The 18,977-nt window shown below is 39.6% G+C and overlaps 2 protein-coding genes and 1 non-coding gene across 3 annotated transcripts in view; 1 reads left to right on the top strand and 2 right to left on the bottom strand.

The window, feature by feature from the left end:
* Positions 1–10,059, top strand: part of ptk2aa (protein tyrosine kinase 2aa) — a 61,034-nt gene extending 50,975 nt beyond the window's left edge. Inside the window, exons 28-34 of the mRNA XM_054606192.1 lie at positions 2,968–3,030; positions 3,755–3,794; positions 4,205–4,308; positions 6,768–6,923; positions 7,122–7,201; positions 8,097–8,183; positions 8,285–10,059. Coding sequence (XP_054462167.1) covers positions 2,968–3,030; positions 3,755–3,794; positions 4,205–4,308; positions 6,768–6,923; positions 7,122–7,201; positions 8,097–8,183; positions 8,285–8,402 — 648 coding nt within the window. The 3' untranslated portion in view covers positions 8,403–10,059. The remainder of the gene's footprint in view (positions 1–2,967; positions 3,031–3,754; positions 3,795–4,204; positions 4,309–6,767; positions 6,924–7,121; positions 7,202–8,096; positions 8,184–8,284) is intronic.
* A 5,505-nt stretch (positions 10,060–15,564) lies between these two features.
* On the bottom strand, positions 15,565–15,637 carry trnav-cac (transfer RNA valine (anticodon CAC)). The gene has a single exon. It is a non-coding gene; the product is annotated as a tRNA-Val (tRNA).
* Positions 15,638–16,615: 978 nt separating this feature from the next.
* Positions 16,616–18,749, bottom strand: rplp1 (ribosomal protein, large, P1). Its single transcript, XM_054606336.1, has 4 exons — positions 18,533–18,749; positions 17,576–17,650; positions 17,202–17,310; positions 16,616–16,743 (listed from the first exon to the last, which is right to left on the bottom strand). The coding sequence occupies exons 1-4, from the start codon at positions 18,602–18,604 to the stop codon at positions 16,661–16,663; spliced, it is 339 nt and encodes a 112-aa protein (XP_054462311.1). The 5' UTR covers positions 18,605–18,749; the 3' UTR covers positions 16,616–16,660.
* Positions 18,750–18,977: the final 228 nt, after the last annotated feature.

Here is an 18,977-nt window from a genome sequence, read left to right as displayed (position 1 = left end):
TATATACTATCTACAGTTTTCAGTTTCTAATGTGGACTATTGGCCTATTAGGAGCAAAACATCACCTCTAGAACCAGATGTGCCTGATTCTGACCAATTGAATCTGCATCTGGGGAAACTTGACAGCTAACCAAACTAACGTTAGCTGCCTTCCATCCTGCTCATGCTGGTTTGTTTTTATTTAAGAGGCTGTGGGAGGCTTTCCCTCTCAATAAAACTTCTTTATGCGTATCGTTGCTGCCAGATGAGCTAAGGAATACCTTTGTTAAGATCTTTGAACTGGCTCCATTGAGCTTGATTTATGTCATCAGACACTGAAACATCCCAAAAAGGAGCCAAATTCACTACCTTTTGCAAAACAAGTCTGTTTTTCTTCTCTCTTCAGGTCAAATAGTTTCTCTTCTGGACTTGAATCAAAGTTTATCTTTATGAACCAGGTCTAGGAGAGCTGAAAGAGAGTGAAAAACAGGGAGATGAGTGATGAGCGACACAGAGAGATGTCCCTTCTCTATTATTTATTGCCTCACCCAGGGGTTACTAAATATGATTTCAGCAATTCAGTCCGCGAGATCTGTCCAATTTAATGTTCAGTGCCAGGGACACAAAGTACCACACATTGCTAAATGAGTTAGCTTTATGGCTCTGACCCTCATGGAAAAAGACAAAGGAAGCTCCTTTAACAGGGATGAATAAAATATCCAAATGTGCAACTACTGCCTGCGTTTTTTCATTATTCCTGATGCACCGCCAATTGGAGACCACAAGTCAGTTCATACAAACAAGAAAGTCATTGTGGTGAAATCTTAATCCATTATTCTTCATCTGACTTTTAACCACAACTACATAATGTGAGAGGATCGTTTTTTGTTTTTTTTAGACGACGTAGTTTATTAACTCGTGAGTGGAAATCTGTGTAGCTGTAGCCTGAAGCTTAGTCTACACTAGCCCTTTGCACTGTAGCGTGAGCCTTAGCAGATGGCGTGCAAGCACCGGTAAATAAACAGAGGCATTTATACAAATGAATATTGTAAACAATTCGCTTTCGCTGCAAAAAAATATTCTCAAATGAAGATTTTTAAGAACTCCTGTTTCTAAAGCACTTAAATGTAAATTTGCCTTCTTTGTATAACCCCTAGACATGTAAATAAAGCTTTTGTCAGTGAACTATTCACTGACAAAAGTGTCAACAGTCACATGATCGCGCATGCCAATTAACAAAAATTCAGAGGTGAATGATCATAGACTGTATATAAGACCAAGCGCTGCGACCGTTTGTGAAGCATAGGCGCCGGCCCTGTTTACATTTTTTCTGGCGAGTGCACCTCACGCCAGCTTCAGTACTGCGAGTATAAACTAAGCTTAATGCATCATCACTTTGTGTTGACTTAGCCATCTATCATTGTATCATAAACTGACAATACTCGCAAGAGTTTATAGCCATAAAGAGAAAGTCCTAAAGTTCTGTATAATGCATTTGTACTAAACTTTTAGAGGGGTAATGGAATAGAAGCTACTTTTTTTTTTTTACTTTTATTTTTGCATAAAAGAAACACTAAATGTTGTTTGATTTTTCACAGTACTTTGAATGTGAGCTTCAAGTTCATGTCTAAGACAATAGTGAATCCTGGTGACAAAAATCTGTTGTTTATGCTCCATGTGCTTTGAATGGTTTCCAAGTGTTTTTTTAAGAGAGACAAAGCAGAAAATAGTAGAATAAGTAGACAATCACAACATTTCTGGTACTGTCTGAATTGCCGAAGTCAAGTCATATCATTGAAATGTGTTAAACCTTGTGATAAACAAAAAGAAGATCAACAGGAAAATAAAAGGGTGAAAACAGTCTTTAATAATATGAGAGGGGAAAGTAAGGCCTGAAAAGAAAGAGATGGAAGTTTGTGAGGAGGAACAAGAGTGGAGGACAGAAGGAGGGAGAAAGGAAGTGGGATTGGCAGGAGCAGTGGAGAGGGTGGAACAACGAACAAGGAGTCACCCATCAGGGAGAGAGAAAGAGCAACAGAGGGAGATACAGAGAGATGGAAAAAAAGTGGGAGGGAGAGAAACAGAGAGGAGAGTGAGTCGGTTGGGTCTTTTCTCTGTGGCTCAGTGGAGCTTTTCCTCCTCTGGAAAAACTTCTGCTCTGTCCGTCTTTCCCTCCATTCTTCTCTGACTCAACTTTTCTGTCTTCTTCAGTTCATTTCTCTCAGTCTCATCTTCCAGGTTCTTAGATTCCTCTCTCTCCCAGTTTTCCCTGGTCTCTCTGTCCTCAGTCTTTCTCTCTCTTTCTATCCTTCTCTCATACTTTCTGTCCCCATCTCGGCCCTTCTTTCGATGGCCTCCACTCTCTGCTTTCCTCCTCCTGTCTTCTTCAGCCTCTACTCTCCCAGGATGCATCTCTTCAAGGCGTGCTTCACCAAAACGGTACTAAAACAGAAAGAGAGAGGGAGTCGGAGGCTTGCTTGGGTTTTTGTATTGGTGCAAATGTGGACAGAGTTTTGTAGTATTTCTGCTTTCTGTTGACTAATTGGCACAAACAGGCTGTCAGGACTTAATCTGTGTTTAGCTGCTGCTTTTTCTTCCTTACTGACTTGATGATGAAGATCACTTTTTCAGGCAGTGTAAATGGAAAAATGATTGCAGGTTTTGGTCATTGGTGTGATTGTGCAAAATCATTTTGCTGGTTAATTGTGCATTTTCCTGTTGAAATGTCGTGTTTAGTTAGGAAGAAATAACTTATTTCTGTAACCTGCAGGTGACTCAAACTGTTTACTGATTATGTTTATTTTTCATATTTTTTTCTTTTTTGTGAATGCCTCATGTTTTTTTTTTTTTTTTTTTTTTAAAAGTGAGTCTTATATAACCATTTTTGATTTTATCACTTAACTAGGACTACCTGGAAATTGCTCCAAAACAAATGCTGAGGTATGTTTTCTTTATATTTAAAATGTCTCTCTTTGCCTTTTCCTGCAGAAGGCAGAGTCCAGAAACAGCAGAGGAAGCATCGACAGAGAAGACGGCACACTACAAGCACCGGTCAGTCATAGTGTGTTTTTCTGTCTGTCTGTCTGTCTGTCTGTCTGTCTGTCTGTCTGTCTGTCTGTCTGTCTGTCTGTCTGTCTGTCTGTCTGTCTGTCGGTCTATGTTTGTCAACACTTTTATTGAAAATCAATTGCTAACCCCACTCCACACACTGATGGAGAGACGAATGTTAAGGTCAAAAGTGAAACGGATTCAAAGTGTCATTTCGGAAATGCTGAAAAGAGAGGAAGCAAGGGATTTAAAGAGGAAAAGGAGGAGAAAAGTAGCAGATTTTTAAGAGGAGAGAGGAAGAAAATGAAATGGTGAGAAAGGCTGAGGGGAAGTATTCAGTCCGACAGACAGAGGAAGTACAGAGGCCGAGAAAAGTAGAGAAAGTATTTCTGTCTGTGTGCCAGGGAGGCACTGCCTACACACCAACCACATGACCACAGAGGGCTTATGGGGATTTTAAGCCCAGAAGCACTGCACAGTCTTATTTTACTGTAAATGTGTGGCTTATGATATCTTAAAGCTATTCTGAGCATTGTCCTTATCATCTCCCCACTGTATCAACTGGGGTTGTAGCTGAGTAATGACATCGCTGGGGGGAATTCTCAATATGCAATAACAACTGTGAATGTGGTATTTTTTCTTACGTTTACGTAGTGAAATCAGTATCACGAGATCATGTTTCTGCAGAGTTTAACCTCTCTATCTGTCTTTGTGATTTTCTCTGCAGTGTGGAAACCAACATATTTACCAGCCTATAGGGAAACCAGGTGAGAAAATGACCATACAGACACAAAATAACTGATTTAAACAATGTTAAATTATTCTGTTAAAAATAAATGTCCTTCATTGAAGAAAAAGAAAATTTGTATTAGCGGCAATATTTATTTAAATTATCAAAATTGTAAAGGTTTGTCCTTGTCCTAGTAATATAATTAAATGAAAAACTGAGTTTATAAAATATTTAAATATAAATATTGAACAAGGTTGAAATATCTCTGTAGGTAATTTAGGTCATTACAGTGTGTTTAATCATAAAAAATGTGAAATTGCATTGAAAGAAAGAAAATTGTAGAACAAGTACATGAACTACTACATGGTACATAAAGTACCTGTTAGCATGCATCGTTCTTAACCCCATACAACATACACATCATACCTTCATACTCCTTTTTTTCAGAACACGTGGCTCCTCCTAAGAAACCACCCCGCCCTGGAGCTCCTTGTCACCTAGGCAACCTGGCCAGTCTTTGCCCCATTGACAGCTACAATGAAGGGGTGAAGGTATATTTGCACACAACAACAAAAACACATCACAGCAAAGAACAATAAATCTCCTAAAAATACAGAATTTATTCCCCAGTTTAACAATGAGCAGATTTAGATTATTAAGATCTTTTTTTGTGAACACAGTTCCTTCACGTTGCCTCCACGTTTAGCCTTTTTTCCATTCTAGCATATTGTTTTTGAGTTGACTTCACTATTTGGCATTTTGCTGATGGTTGCATGCTGTGCCATGCCTTGCCTTGCCTCTGGTTTGCTTTGGCCTAATGTTCTGTCACTCTTCTCTCCCCCTTTACTCTTCTCTCCCCCTTTCTCATTAACATCCATGCATATTTTTTCCCTTTAACAACCTGCCATCTTATTATCCCTTATCCTGCTATTCTGACTTTGTACTCTGCATCCATGTCTCCACCCATCAAATCTGTCAAACCCTTGCCCCTCTCATCAAAACCCGCTGCACACCCCAACCCCCTTCAATCTCTTCCCTGTCAAATCCCAATCCACCCAACCACACCTCCCTCCCATCTCCTCAACCTCCCCATAGCCGTGGAGGGTAAGCTGATCTTTGTGTTTGTCCGTCGTCGATGTAGAGTTAGTTAGCTGATAGTTAACAGTAGTATAATGTATAGAGAAGCTTCAAGAAGCTTCCTGAGTTGTAGTTAAAATATTTTTCTTTACCAGAGGCAGAACAAAATATCACAGTTGGCATGACAAACAAAACATTTCAGCATGGAAGTTCATTTTTGAACTGGCAACAGTATTTGTGATCTCATTTTGGGCTTTCACATTCATCTCATGGTCATTAGCAAAGATGGTGAAGACTGTGAGATGTGGCTGAAAGCTCCAAAACATCTTGTCCCACTACTCCCGATTCAAGGCAATATATGCAACCAATTAGGTGTTAATAAGCTGGCTTTGGGCTTGTAGTAGCCAAAGCCAGAGTGTTGTGAAAATATCCCTGGTAAAGAAAAAATTTAACAAAATGTAAAATGAATAAGTAGTGATTTTTCTTAGATCATTAGAAGCATTTTAACCTGATCCCTGTATGTCTTCCATTGCGTCTTTAGATGATTATATAGTAAAATTATAAGTTGCTAAATTCAGAGTAAATCGAGTGCCTCCACAATGCTCTCAACATGGTGGGTGAGGGCAATGTTTCCACGGCGTCAGTCAGTGCGACGTTAAGCCTCGGTTTTACGTCGACGCATGGACATGAGCTGACGTAGGATCGTGACGAGGGAACGTATTGATCTTCAATACTCTGGGGTTTCTCTATGTAGTTGATGTTGGATGTGCACAGAACCTTAGCAAAGGGCCTTGTCACAGTTGTGAGATGGTGTTATGTCCCTTTGGCCGTACGGACACTAGCAGCCCTCGCCCATGGGCCAACCATAAATCACGCTTCATCAGCTGTGACCGCCAAATGAACGCAGTGCAGAGCAGCAGCCGTGAGCTAGCTGGTGGGTCACGCTCACGCTCACATGCACTAACTTGCACTAAAAGGCACATAAGGCCGGCCCGGCTGCATAAACAAAGTTCTGATACCAGAGAGAGACAGAGAGACTTCATTCTCTGTTGAGGTAGATATTCCCCCACTACACCTTTTACATAAATAATAGTTGTTTCATGCTTTATTAATGCTCTGAATGCCGTAAAAAGAAGCTTTAAATTAGTTCCAAACATTAACTGGATAAATAAATCTACATTCATTTTATGTTGTTTCCTGTGATCTTCACAGGATAAGCTGTGTCATAGCTGTTTGGCCATAACGTTAGGACGTTTTTTTTCTCATTCACAAGCCATAGTTTAATTCACAAAAAAGAAATTCATTTATTTAAATCAAGGTCTCCACTGGGGCGTTTCCTAAGAGTTCTTTTTCATCAAACGGGTGGCCTACAAATCACTTCAGCCATGCCCTAAATATGTCCCCACTTTAATGGCTGCCGTTTAAAGAAAATCTAATAAACTGGCTAGTTTTGTGAACAGGAAATAAACCTACAGTAAGGAGATTTTTGACCACCATGGGCCAGAAAGACAAAAAAGAAAAACTCTGATTTGTGTTAACAGCTTATCAAGTTGTTGATAAGCTCTGCAAGAAACCCTTTCACATGATACTAAATCATTTGATTTCACATTAATATAAAACTATTGCTTAATGCAGGTTAAACTAGAAAACTGTCCCTGTCTGTCCTGCCATCACAGTGTACTCACAGCCCTACACACTCCGCTGTCATAGTAGAATAGTTACACTATCTAGTATGTTGGTAGAAATGCATGTTGACAGAAATAACCATCTGAGGTGAGTGTGAGTGTGAGAAAGAGGGAGTTAGTGAGTGAGTGAGTGAGTGAGTGAGTGAGTGAGTGTGTGAATCTAGTCAAATACTGCCCCCCAGTGTACAACTTCTAAAAGTACATTTTAGTGGCTAATTGTAACGGTCCTACTTTCCTTGGTGGTCCAGTTGCAGCCTCAGGAGATCAGTCCCCCCCCCACGGCCAACTTGGATCGCTCTAACGACAAAGTGTACGAGAACGTGACGGGATTGGTCAAAGCTGTGATTGAGATGTCCAACAGGATTCAGCCTGCGGCCCCAGAGGAGTACGTCCCCATGGTCAAGGTAGGATCAGTATTCACTCACAGAAGGTACAACTCTGTAGAGAATTCAGAGGAAATGTTGGAGTGCTACACGTTTCTATCCCTTATTCTAGATTTAAGAAGAGTTTATATACAACAAGTTAAAGATCTATCATTGACAGGTTTAAAAGTGCATATTAAATGAAGACTGATGCAAAAATACATTGTGTGTGTTTGGTAGGAGGTGGGACTGGCACTCAGGACTCTGCTAGCGACAGTGGACGAGACACTTCCTGTTCTGCCGGCCAGCACACACAGAGACACACACACAAACACACACACACACACACACACACACACACACACACACACACACACACACACAGCTAAACATTTTAAATAGAAGTTTACCAGAAGTCTGTAACTAATGAATGTTGCCTTTAGAGTCAAATCACTGGATAAGAAATCTTGATCACGATGACTCTTTATAAAATAAAAAAAAAATATATATATATATATATATATTGCAAGTTTATTAAGAATAAATATAGCTAATAGCTAATTGCTATATCCATGTCCGTAACTGTTATGATGGTTATTATTACTATTTTTATTATTGCTGTTGCTTACTATTATTATTATAAAGATATTGCTGTTGTAGCATATATTTGTTTATTGCCACTGCAACAATTCCATTACTTTTATTATTATAGACTACTTGGACTTATACTGCTGCCTCTTATACAAACACACACACGCACACACACACACACACACACACACACACACACACACACACACACACCACACCCTAAGTAACCCAATCTTGTATAAACCAGATATAAATGTGCTTTAGATGTCACAGAAAGCACAAAATGATTTGTTTATCCCATTTGGGACACTGCATGTTTACTACAATAAAACGCGTAAACTCTAGTTTCCAAACCTTGTTGTGAGAGTTAAACTATTGTATAGGGATTTAAAAGGAGGGCAAAGTAACTCTGGTATTACAGCATCAATGTTTAAATATTTGTTTTACTGTCTACTGTGACCAACAGCAATGCTGAAGGCTCTGAACACTCACACAGGTGTTCAGAGATTAGACTTCTGCTCGGGTTGAAGTTGGGTGCAGCATGTATTGAAGCGGCCAGGAAGCTTTATTATTCTATTTTTATTTTAGTGTGATGATCTTTGTCATTTTGTTTGTGTTGTCACAGATCGAGATGGCCCAGAAGCTGTTGAATTCAGATCTGGCCGAGTTAATAGCGAAGATGAAACTGGCCCAGCAGTATGTCATGACAAGGTGGGTACAAATACGACAGATACCTTTTTACTGATAATGATTTACTACTTACTTCGCAGTAATGGTGACACAGTTATTGTCTTCTCTGTTTTCATGGACAGTTTACAAAAGGACTACAAGAAACAGATGTTGATGGCGGCCCACGCCCTCGCAGTCGACGCCAAGAACCTGCTGGATGTCATCGACCAATCACGACTCAAGATGATCCGCCCGCAATAGTGTCTGCTGCTGTGAAGATGGAGTGTGCAGTAGCTCGTAGCCAATCACAGAGAGAAGAGAACACTTAGATCAGTGACGGACAGACGGAATAATGAATTAACTGATGGATAGCAGACATGACTGACTGAAACAATCAGCTCCCTCATCTCCTCCTTCAATTCATCGTTTCTTTTTTTTGCTCTCTGGCAACGGCGATGTTTTGCTAAATATTTTCATGTTTTGTACTTTTGTTGCATTATTTTGCTTTTGTATCCAGAGAAATGCTCTTGTCCTCCATCAAGTATCCTCAAAGATGATTTTTTTTTTTTTTTTTTTTTTTTTTATCATTCAATACTACTTTTTAATCTTTGAAGAGAGTGAATCAAAGAAAGGTTTCAGAGGCTCACGTGAAGGACTGCAGAGATATTTTGGTGTTTGGACACACCAAAATGTGCCACATAAACCCGACTAACAGTCCCCACTTATGATGTAACAACTGGAACTGAAGAGCCAGGACGAGGAGGGTAATGAAGATGATATGATAATGTCGCTGTGTAAACATGCTTTTATATCATTATTAATTATTACTATTACTATTTTCAGCCTTGACTCCTACAGTACGTCTGTGTTCAGTCTTCCTCTTGAAAATTCAATGGGCAAAAATAAGTGATTTACAGCTGCTCATAACTGTCATAACTTCATCTCTTTTTTTTTTTGTTCACCTACTCTTTAGACCTCTATCTCAGGCATCATGAGACAGAGGTCATCATGAGCATAACAATAAAATATGAAAGCTGTATTTTGAAGAACAAAGAACAAATGTCACAGGCCACTTTTTAAGTTAACTTTCATCGTAAATATACATAGAGGCTATATTTTTAACACGTTTCTGAGGCATGAATTGTTAGTGAATAAGGGAGAAAGACAGAGGTGGGGGAAGGGGGAATTTTTGAAGTTACAACGGTGGTCCTAATTATTATGTACAGTAGGTAACTGCCAGATGTACTGCAAAACACAAAAAAAGGATTATTTCCATTAAAACGATTTTTGTTTTATTCAATAATTCTGCATTTTTAGCAGCAACTCCCTTTTCATTTTTGCAAAAGTTTCTACAAAAATGTCAAAATTCCCGGATTATTTTTTTTAATTGTTTTGTATATTGAAGCAGAATTCTGTTGTTGCATCAATTGAGTTGCAGGGTCCTTCAATCCTCACAAATGTTCACTCAAACAACATCCAGTGGAAGCTTTCAGTTACGCCCAAATTGGATTTTCAGGAACATTTAAATAGTTTTTGGGGGATTAAAATTCTGTTTCATATTTAAAGTAGAAGAGGGGTTTGTGGCCAAAATGGAGCACAGGTCCCGTCCTCTGGGTTTATCTTGTAAATTGTTCATGTCCAACATGATTTGCATTTGATCTCCCTTCTATCAGTCCTTCTGTGTTTCTTCTCCGTCTTTCTACCTTATTTATACTTTTATCCCCCCCCCCCCCCCACACACACACACACACTTTTCCTCCCTCTGTTACTGCCCCTCCCTCCCCTCCCCCTCATATTGCTCTCCTCCCTCTCTGACTCTCTCTCCATTCCACCGTTCGTTCTCTCCCCCCTGAGTTGAGCAATATTCTCAGGAAGGAGTCACATGTACAGTTGCTAAACCAAGCAAATAAAAACACTGTTATCATTAAGAAATCATGCGCGTGCTTATAACTTTGTTTTTTTTGGGGGGGGGGGTTTACATTTATTGATGTTATATTTTATAAGTATTCATATAAATATACCGTTCATCTATGACCTGGATGTTCGGCATTCACTGCATCGAGGCTCAGGACCACCGATCATCTGATCCATGGACGCCCGCTCTTCCTCCTGAGCCACTTCTAGATAGAGGGATAGCTGATTGATGATGATAAAGAAATAGATAGAATTTGATTGATTGTTTGGTTAACATATAGATATTATGTAATTTACCTTTCTTCTTTTTACATCCCCTCCACCATCATCCTGTATATGATAAAGCCATTGATTATTTGATTGATAAAGACAGTGATTGATTGGTTGGTTGGTTGATAAAGACATTGATTGCTTATTGATAAAGACAGTGATTGATTGATTGATTGATTGATTGATTGATTGATTGATTAATTAACATATAGATATAATATTATTTACGTCTTATGGAAACATCCCCTCCATTGTCCTGCCCTATATGATAAAGATATTGATTATTAAGTAAAGACATTGATTAATTAATGATAAAACAGCGATTGATTGATTGATTGATTGATTGATTGATTGATTGATTGATTGATTGATTAACATATAGATATAGATATTATATTATTTACCTGTCTTCTTTTTACACCCCCTCCACCATCATCCCGTATATGATAAAGATATGAATTATTAAATAAAGAAATTGATTATTTGATTGATTGCTAAAGACATTGATAGATTAATTGGTTGATAAAGAGATTGATTGATTGATTGATTGATTGATTGATTGAGTGATTGATTGATTGATTGATTGACATAGATATATTATTTACGTCTTCTGGAAACATCCCCTCCATCGTCCTCCCCTATATGATAAAGATATTGATTATTAAGTAAAGACATTGATTGATTATTGATAAACAGTGATTGATTGACATATAGATATTATATTTTTTACCTGTCTTCTTTTTACATCCCCTCCACCCTCACCCCCTATATGATAAAGACGTTGATTAATTGATTGATAAAGACATTGATTGATTATTGATACAACAGTGATTGATTGATTGATTGATTGATTGATTGATTGATTGATTGATTAACATATAGATATAAATATTATATCATTTACCTGTCTTCTTTTTACACCCCTTCCACCATCATCCCGTATATGATCAAGATATTAATTATTAAATAAAGAAATTGATTGATTATTTGATTGATTGCTAAAGACATTGATAGATGAATTGGTTGATTGATACAAATATTGATTGATACAAATATTGATTGATTGATTGAATGATCTGAGTGAATACTGATATTTCCCCTACTCCTCTATGTCTCCAAAGCAGCATGAAAACATCCTGGAGAACCAGTTTGTACTGCTGGAGCTTGAGTCGCTCTCTTCTCCTACCATCGCGACACTCTGTTCTCCGGCCCCGGTGTTACTTCCTTCTGTGTCCCCGGTGTTACTTCCTTCTGTGTCCCCGGTGTTACTTCCTTCTGTGTCCCCGCTGTTACTTCCTTCTGTGGCCCCGGTGCCGGTCTCTTCTCCGGCCCTGTTACTCTCCTCTCTGGCCCTCATCTCTGTGACTTTGCTCCGGAGCTCCTGAAACCTCATCGCCCAATCTTGCTCCTTCCTTCTCAGGACTCTCTTTGACTGTTCGCGTTGGAATCTCAGCTGCTCCTCGGCCATCTTCACAGCAGACTCAAGCCGGGCGATCCTCACTCGCTGGCTGTTCAGCAGAACCTCTTTCTCCTCCCAAACCTGACCGACTGCTTTGTCCACAATTGCCTGCAGCTCGCTGATCTTGAGGCAAACCACCTTCTCATCCTCCTCCTCTGTCTCCACTACCTTCTCGATGAGCCTATCTTTAACATGGAGTTCTTCCTCCTCTCCTCTTCCATCTTTTAAGTCATCTGAAAGAATTGTGTCACTACCGTGGCTCTCCACACTCGCTGCGATCTCTGCAGCAGGTGATGAATATGTGAGCTGTGGGCAGGTTGGTTCACTCTCTGTGTTGAGTTCAGGCTCATTTGCCTCGTCCGTTACATGGAGCTGTGGCTGCTGACCTTTGGCACAGTAATCCACACCTGTTCTCATAGCCTGGAGCTCCACTTCAGTCAGTGTCTCAGAGTATTTGCCCTGGATGCTGGAAGTGTGCTCCTCTATGGAACTTGTGGATCTACTCAGCTGAGATGGGGTCTCAGACGGGGACAGATCATCAGGATCTTCCATGCTCATCTGACTGAGAGTCCGTTGCAGCTGTTTGTAAGCCTCATCCAGCTTTGAACTGAGATCCATGTTCATCGCAGATTGCAGACCCAATCTGGAGGCAGAGCTCACCTGGACCTCCCTCAACTGACGACGGAGGTCCTCTGTCATCGTCTCTGTCGCCTCTGAAGCCTGGATCTGCTTCGCTTGGCCATTCTCCATCTGGCGTCTAAAGTCCCTATTTATACGTTCTTGGGCCAGAAGGTTGTCAGAGGTCTGCTTCAGCCTGACCTCAGCCGCATTCAATTTAATTTTCAGAGCTGCAATTTCATCTCTCTGTTCATAGCCCCAGGTGTCTTTTGTATTTTTACCCTGCAGCAGATCGAGGACTGCACCCAGGGTCTCAACCCTGACTTTCAGATTGGCTCGTTCTTGTCGGGAACATGATATTAGCCCGACCTTGCTGGACTCTAGTTGTTTACTTACATCAAGTTCCCAGTTTTGGACGTAGGACTTCACACGACTGTTCATGCTCGGAGTGTACGATCTTGCCATTTTTCTATGTCTCTTCGTTGGGTTTCCTGATAATGTGTGTTGCTTCAGTGAACGATATCCCTTAATGGTCTCTTGTGCTGAACTAACTGCATTGAATGGAATGAAGTTCTTGATGATGGCATCATGACATCATAAAGCAGGATTCCTTTGATGATGTCAGACAAAATGTGTTCCATTCTTGAATCAATGTTGTTACCATGGCAACAGCAGGTCGTTTGTAAACAAACAAAGTAAGCTTCCTGTGGCTTCTTCACGATGACATTGCTGTAAGTCGCTTTGGATAAAAGCGTCTGCTAAATGACTGTAATGTAATGTAATGTAATGTAAAGAATTAGATGGAATCTTCAGAAAGGGGGGGGACCAACAGTCAGAGGGGAGAGGATGTTTAAAATCTTTAAAGAGATTCTCTTTAACTTGTTCTCATTTCCAACATTTTCACTCTTCATACATCATTTCAGGTTAAAATGTAGGGAAATCTGTGCTCTTTCATACAATGTCCCTGTGAAAACAAACAGACTTACACATTTTGTCCTTGATTGAGACGATCTCCAACCAAAAAACAGCAAATCGTACCACTTTTCTAAACTGCTCCCATGCTCCCATTTTTAACACTACACACACAACGTTCACATTATGTGTCCATCAGGAGGTCCTAAATAATCAAGTTGAATGTTAAAGCAATGGGAGTTATGTTTTTTGTTTGGGAAGCAGTGGTAAGAAAAACATCAGCTTAGAATTTATGAAATGAGCTGTCTGACCAACAGTCACATAGCAGTTACCATGACAATGATGACCTTTGATTGCTGCTAGACAGACACAGGTGATCTCGATCCTTAAAAAACTGAATTTCAACGATGCTATGTCTTCAGATCCTGCAGAAGGACTGTCCTAATGTCGAGGTTCTTTCGAATTCAACCGAGGACTGAGTCCTTCGTTTAGAGGATTTTGAAGGATGCAAGTGTGTATCCTCTGTGCTCCTAAAACACCTGCAGTCATATGTGCACGATGGATTTCCCGATTCCCCCGATTAGGGAACAGCAAATATACTAGTAAACCCTTCGTTATTTCATATTAGTAGTCCACAAGAATCTGTCTCAACGAACTTGAGGTGAAAAATTTCCAATTAAGTAGTCATATCCAGAGAGTCCCAAGAGAGTCTGATAGCGATACAACCAAGTCAGCAGAACATTAATGCCACGCACAGAACAATACAGGGCGTGGAGATTTTTTTTCTAAAATTATTATGACTTTATTCTTAATCTCTATTTTTAATAATCTCTATAAAATTGTGACTTTTCCCTTCAAAAATATTATGACTTTCTCAGAGCATGCAGATATGTGGGAAAATGTTTTGAATGTGCATAAAGTTTTGAACAAGAGCAGAAATATTGGGGAAACCCCTATGAGCTTTTAAAATCCAGGGGATTATAAATGAATAGAAATAAATGGAATGTATCATTGAGGCTAGCACCTCACAGCAACAGGGGCCCGGGTTCAATTCCCGGGCTAGACGGCCTTCTGTGTGGAGTTTGCATGCATCATTAATGTATCATTGAGGTGAATAGTTACCACGTGACCATTTATAATGGCCGTAATTAATGTTATCAATTACACCTGTGCTGTTCCTGCAATGACACAGATCTATTCCCACCTGGCTGCTGTTGAAACCCGATCTCTTTCCTGTGGTAGCCTACTGTTAAACTACAGTTATGCGAAAATATCAAATATCTGTGGCCCCTAGTTGTCTCTTTGGAGCCGTTTTTTTGTTTTTTTGTTGTTCGAGTGAAAAGAGTCTGTTTACCTGGATAGATGATTGACAGCTGACATCGTCTTGAGCTGCGCTGTGTGGACATTACGCTAAACGGTAAACAGTTATTTAGATTAATGAACATAGAAAAAACATGTCGCACATTTTCTTATTTACGTGAACATATCATCAACAATAAAGGATGATATGAAATGATGATTTATACTACCTAGCAGTTACATTTATTAAAATGAGCTCCACCTGGGATGAATACATTAATGCATACATAATAGAATAAAACATATTATTACTCCTTTGACTTTTGGTACACTAAGTATATATCGATGCTAATACTTTTGTACTTTTACTTCAGAAAGATTTTTCAATGCAGGACTTTAACCTGTACTAGTATGTCTACTATGTGCGGTGGTATTAATATTTATGTACAAGATCTGAATACTTCTTCCACCACTGTTAAAATCAGAGAACACAGGGAGAATGTGCTAATATTGTTTATCACCAATGTCTTTGAGTTTTTTCCAAAATAAGTGTTTAATTACTCAAGGGTTCGCCCTCAGAAATATTGAGATTAATTTAGGAAACCTTTCAATTTCAGACCAATCATATCAAGTAAATTCTACTTCTAGTCGGTCTATTTAAACATTGATGACTTTAACTAAAAAGTCTTTAAACTAAACTGTACACTCCAGATCAGCATTAACAACTGATGAACCCCACAAAGAAGGTTAGATCATTTTCAAACCGTATTTGCCATCCAATCATTACAATATAGTTTTCGCTTTGTGTTTTGCGCTCCTCCACGATATCTCGGCGGGCTTGTGCAACAAGTGTAGTTGCAACAAAATATAGCACTTACACTTAATAAGTGAAAGTTTTTACTCAGTTTATTTGCTGATGATAAAAAAAATGAAATTAAGAAAATGAAAATGTGTTTCCGCCCGGTTTCGAACCGGGGACCTTTCGCGTGTGAGGCGAACGTGATAACCACTACACTACGGAAACTTATGCCTAACAAGTGACGTAATAACAACATTTAACTGCGAGGTTAAACCCATCTGCTAAATGAAGTATGGTCAGACCCACTATTTCTGCTCGTTTATGTTTCACGTAAGGGAAATGTTGGCATCATAGAAAAAAGGTTTTATTTCTTTTTATGGTTAGCGTCAACTAACTAACTCAAAACGAGTCTCCACTCCACAGCTTAAGTTGAGTTTAAAAACATGATTTACTCAGACAAAACATGCCATCACCTAATGAAAGTAGTAGAGTTGAAACGTACTATAAAAGCAAAGCCTGCAGCATGTTAGACAAGGCTTTAGGACACTTTTAGTTTATTTTGACAGGAGAAAGTGAAGCGTAACCAATAGACAAGATCCCTGTCCTTATATAAGCTTTTAAATATGTGTAATATTTAATGTCCAGTCCTATTCTGGCTCATTTGTTAGTGTTTTGTGGAGCTCACCTCACAACGCTCTTTCCCCTCATATCAGAAAACATGTGCACACCTCCTTAAACTATCACTTGTGTGCTTCCTGGTTATTTTATCTAACAGAGGAATTAAGTCATATTAAAAAGGAGCTTTTAAACAGTAAGCTGTACATACTTATAATGGACCACAAAATGACTCTTACACACTAGCTTGTCCCTCGCACCTGCAACAATATTCAAAACTTTTATTTTCACAGCTTTGGCACAACTACCAGTCCATTACCTTTACAGTGTCCATTGGTTTCCATGTTTGAGCTTAATCCTGTCCCACTACTGTTTGCTGCTACACATTTAACCCCGGAAAATTACTCAGATGAAGTTCAGGGACTTTGGTATAAAATGTGACTGAGTCCATTAACTAGCAACTGTTCTATGATCTAGTGTAGCTGTAACATGTTAAAATGTCTTGGTAGAGAAAAATGATGCTTGTCTGTACCAGAGGTGGTAAACTGGGGAGAACAGAAAGTTAGACAAGGCAGCAGTCTTTTTTTTATTTTTTTTATAACTTTTATTGCGTTTTCTTACAAACACATCTTTTTAATCAAAAAGACCGAAGCCCATGTCATCATCGGACTCCTCAGACTCATCTTTCTTCTCCTCTTTCTTCTCCTCCTCCTTGGCTGTAGGGTAAACAAGATAGAGCATGGTTAGCAAAGTCCTAGATGCAGTTGAATTTAAACTACCCTTAGTATTCAAAGCTCTGGGAGATCTCAGACAATTCAAAAACATTGGCTTGAAATTGGCTTTTCACAATGACTTCCAAAAGATAAATTGTAAATAGTTTTAGCTCTGAAATGAGAAAACATTTAATGTTGGCATCACGTTGAACGGTCCTTAACCAGACCAGTACCAAATTAAGGCCAAGTTACACCACTTTAGTTACCAAACTGTTCCCAGGTCTACACCTCAAAGTCAAGGCATGTGCTTGTTTAAGGCTCATAAGTATAGCAAGGGACTAAAAGTATAGTTCTCATTAAGTTTATCCTATTTAGCGTTGCTGTATTAGACAATAAAATGTCCGGAGCGTCTGACTGTTAAGCCCATCTAAAACCAGGTTTCCTGTTTAACTCCTAGTTACCTGGGGCGTCAGCGACGGCAGCAACTCCAGCAGCAGGGGCTCCAGCTGGAGCTCCACCTCCGGCTCCAACGTTGCAGATCAGGCTGCCGATGTCAACGCTGGACAGCGCCTAGGAAATGACAACATTTACAGGTGAGTAATGCACAGACCAACACAACATAAAGCATTAAAACACTATTGTTCATATGTAGAGCCAAGTATTCAGCAATTAAAGTCTGTGCTGATGAAACAAGGTCAACGGTCCATTTCATAGTTTATTGAACTGCTGCGGACACTTAAAACAAGAACATGAGATTTAAGAAAAGCAACAGACACTACTTCATCCTACGGATTTGAACCCCCTTTAACTCCCCACAAAGTTGCTGTTCTCTTACCTTGGCGAACAGACTTGGCCAGAAGGGCTCCACAGTGACTCCAGCAGCCTTGATCAGAGCATTCAGCTTGTCCTCCTACAGACAGACAAAACAGAAGTTTAAAAAATATATACTTCATTCATCCTTAAATAACCAGTATTGACTTTAAGAACATCAGTACATTATATGGAAATCACAAGTTAGGAGAGAGCAGTGTCTTCAGTTAGTGCATCACACTAACAATCCTATAGTTTGACTATTCCACTTGTGTAACTTGGTAGCTGGGCTTATTGACAGAGAGGGATGCTAAATTGAACAGAAAAAATCTAATAAAGAAAATAAAAAGTCTTGTTGGAGCTTCTCATATTTGAAGATGCTACAGCTGATATTGTATTTCATACTTAAAGCATGTTAGGTCTTAATTTAAACAGCTCTCATCATGTGGATGTTGTGAAGCACCCACGTGCACCAAACCCGCCAGGAAAACATTAGACGACCATCTTAACACAAGCAGACAAACTACAGTGGGCTTTTACTACAACGTTAAACTAACCTGCAGCACTTTTTAACTTTTAACGCGGCATGTTGTGCTTTTGTTGAGATTCACTAACTCTGACTTTACGCTGGTTAGCACCTGTCATTTGAGTGGAAGACGTAGGTAGAGCTGTGACGGGTTACAGCTAGAGACAGATGCAAGTAATAAACTCACAACACTAAACAGTCATACTGTCCTGATGCAGAAACGTGGCCCAACGTCAGCAAGGAGCATGCCGCCATTTTAGCCGGTAGATGGTACTGCTTAAGCAACTAAACACATTTATTGTTTTTTTAAACACATATTCATGTACATTATTTTTTAAATACGGCTCGCTACTATCTCAGCTTTATTATTCGGTGCTTTCACCACTAACACAACACTTCCACGGGTGCAGCTGATGAGTGTCGGCGGAGATGTCCGGGGCAAGCCGGGGCACTTACGGTGACGGTGACTTCATCGTCGTGGAGGATCAGAGCCGAGTAAATGCAGGCGAGTTCGGACACGGAGGCCATTTTAGATGATGGATGTTATGTTGGTGGCGGTGGATGCCTAAATTTGACGGTGCTAGTCGCCGGATTGCGGGCCTTAGCTTCTGATGAAGAACCGAGCACCTTAGGCACGCTTGTTTCCTGTAGCGGAAAAGGGACGGAACAGGGCGGGCGCATGCGTTATATACTCTGCGTCAGAGCGGCGTTGCTGTGACGCCATTACGCACGCACAGTGACGACAGACGTAGACCATACATAGCTATGCTCAGCTTTATTTTAACATTAATAGATGTCCTGCTAAATTGAAAACAATTACACACAACAAAAGCCTCTACAATTAAGTAACCTGGAATATCTTTAATTTCTTATTACATTTTTTTTTATATATTTGCTATTT

This window comes from Anoplopoma fimbria, chromosome 10 (genome assembly GCF_027596085.1).
Source record: "Anoplopoma fimbria isolate UVic2021 breed Golden Eagle Sablefish chromosome 10, Afim_UVic_2022, whole genome shotgun sequence".
NCBI lineage: Eukaryota > Metazoa > Chordata > Actinopteri > Perciformes > Anoplopomatidae > Anoplopoma > Anoplopoma fimbria.
Note: the sequence above shows the minus strand (reverse complement) of the source record. Positions and strands in the feature narration are given on the sequence as shown.

Coding starts and splice junctions, on each gene's coding strand:
- rplp1 (XM_054606336.1), bottom strand. CDS start 18,604: ATGGCCTCCGTGTCCGAACTCGCCTGCATTTACTCGGCTCTGATCCTC. Junction 17,651..18,532: donor ACGATGAAGTCACCGTCACC/GTAAGTGCCCCG, acceptor GTCTGTCTGTAG/GAGGACAAGCTGAATGCTCT. Junction 16,744..17,201: donor TGCCGTCGCTGACGCCCCAG/GTAACTAGGAGT, acceptor TTTACCCTACAG/CCAAGGAGGAGGAGAAGAAA.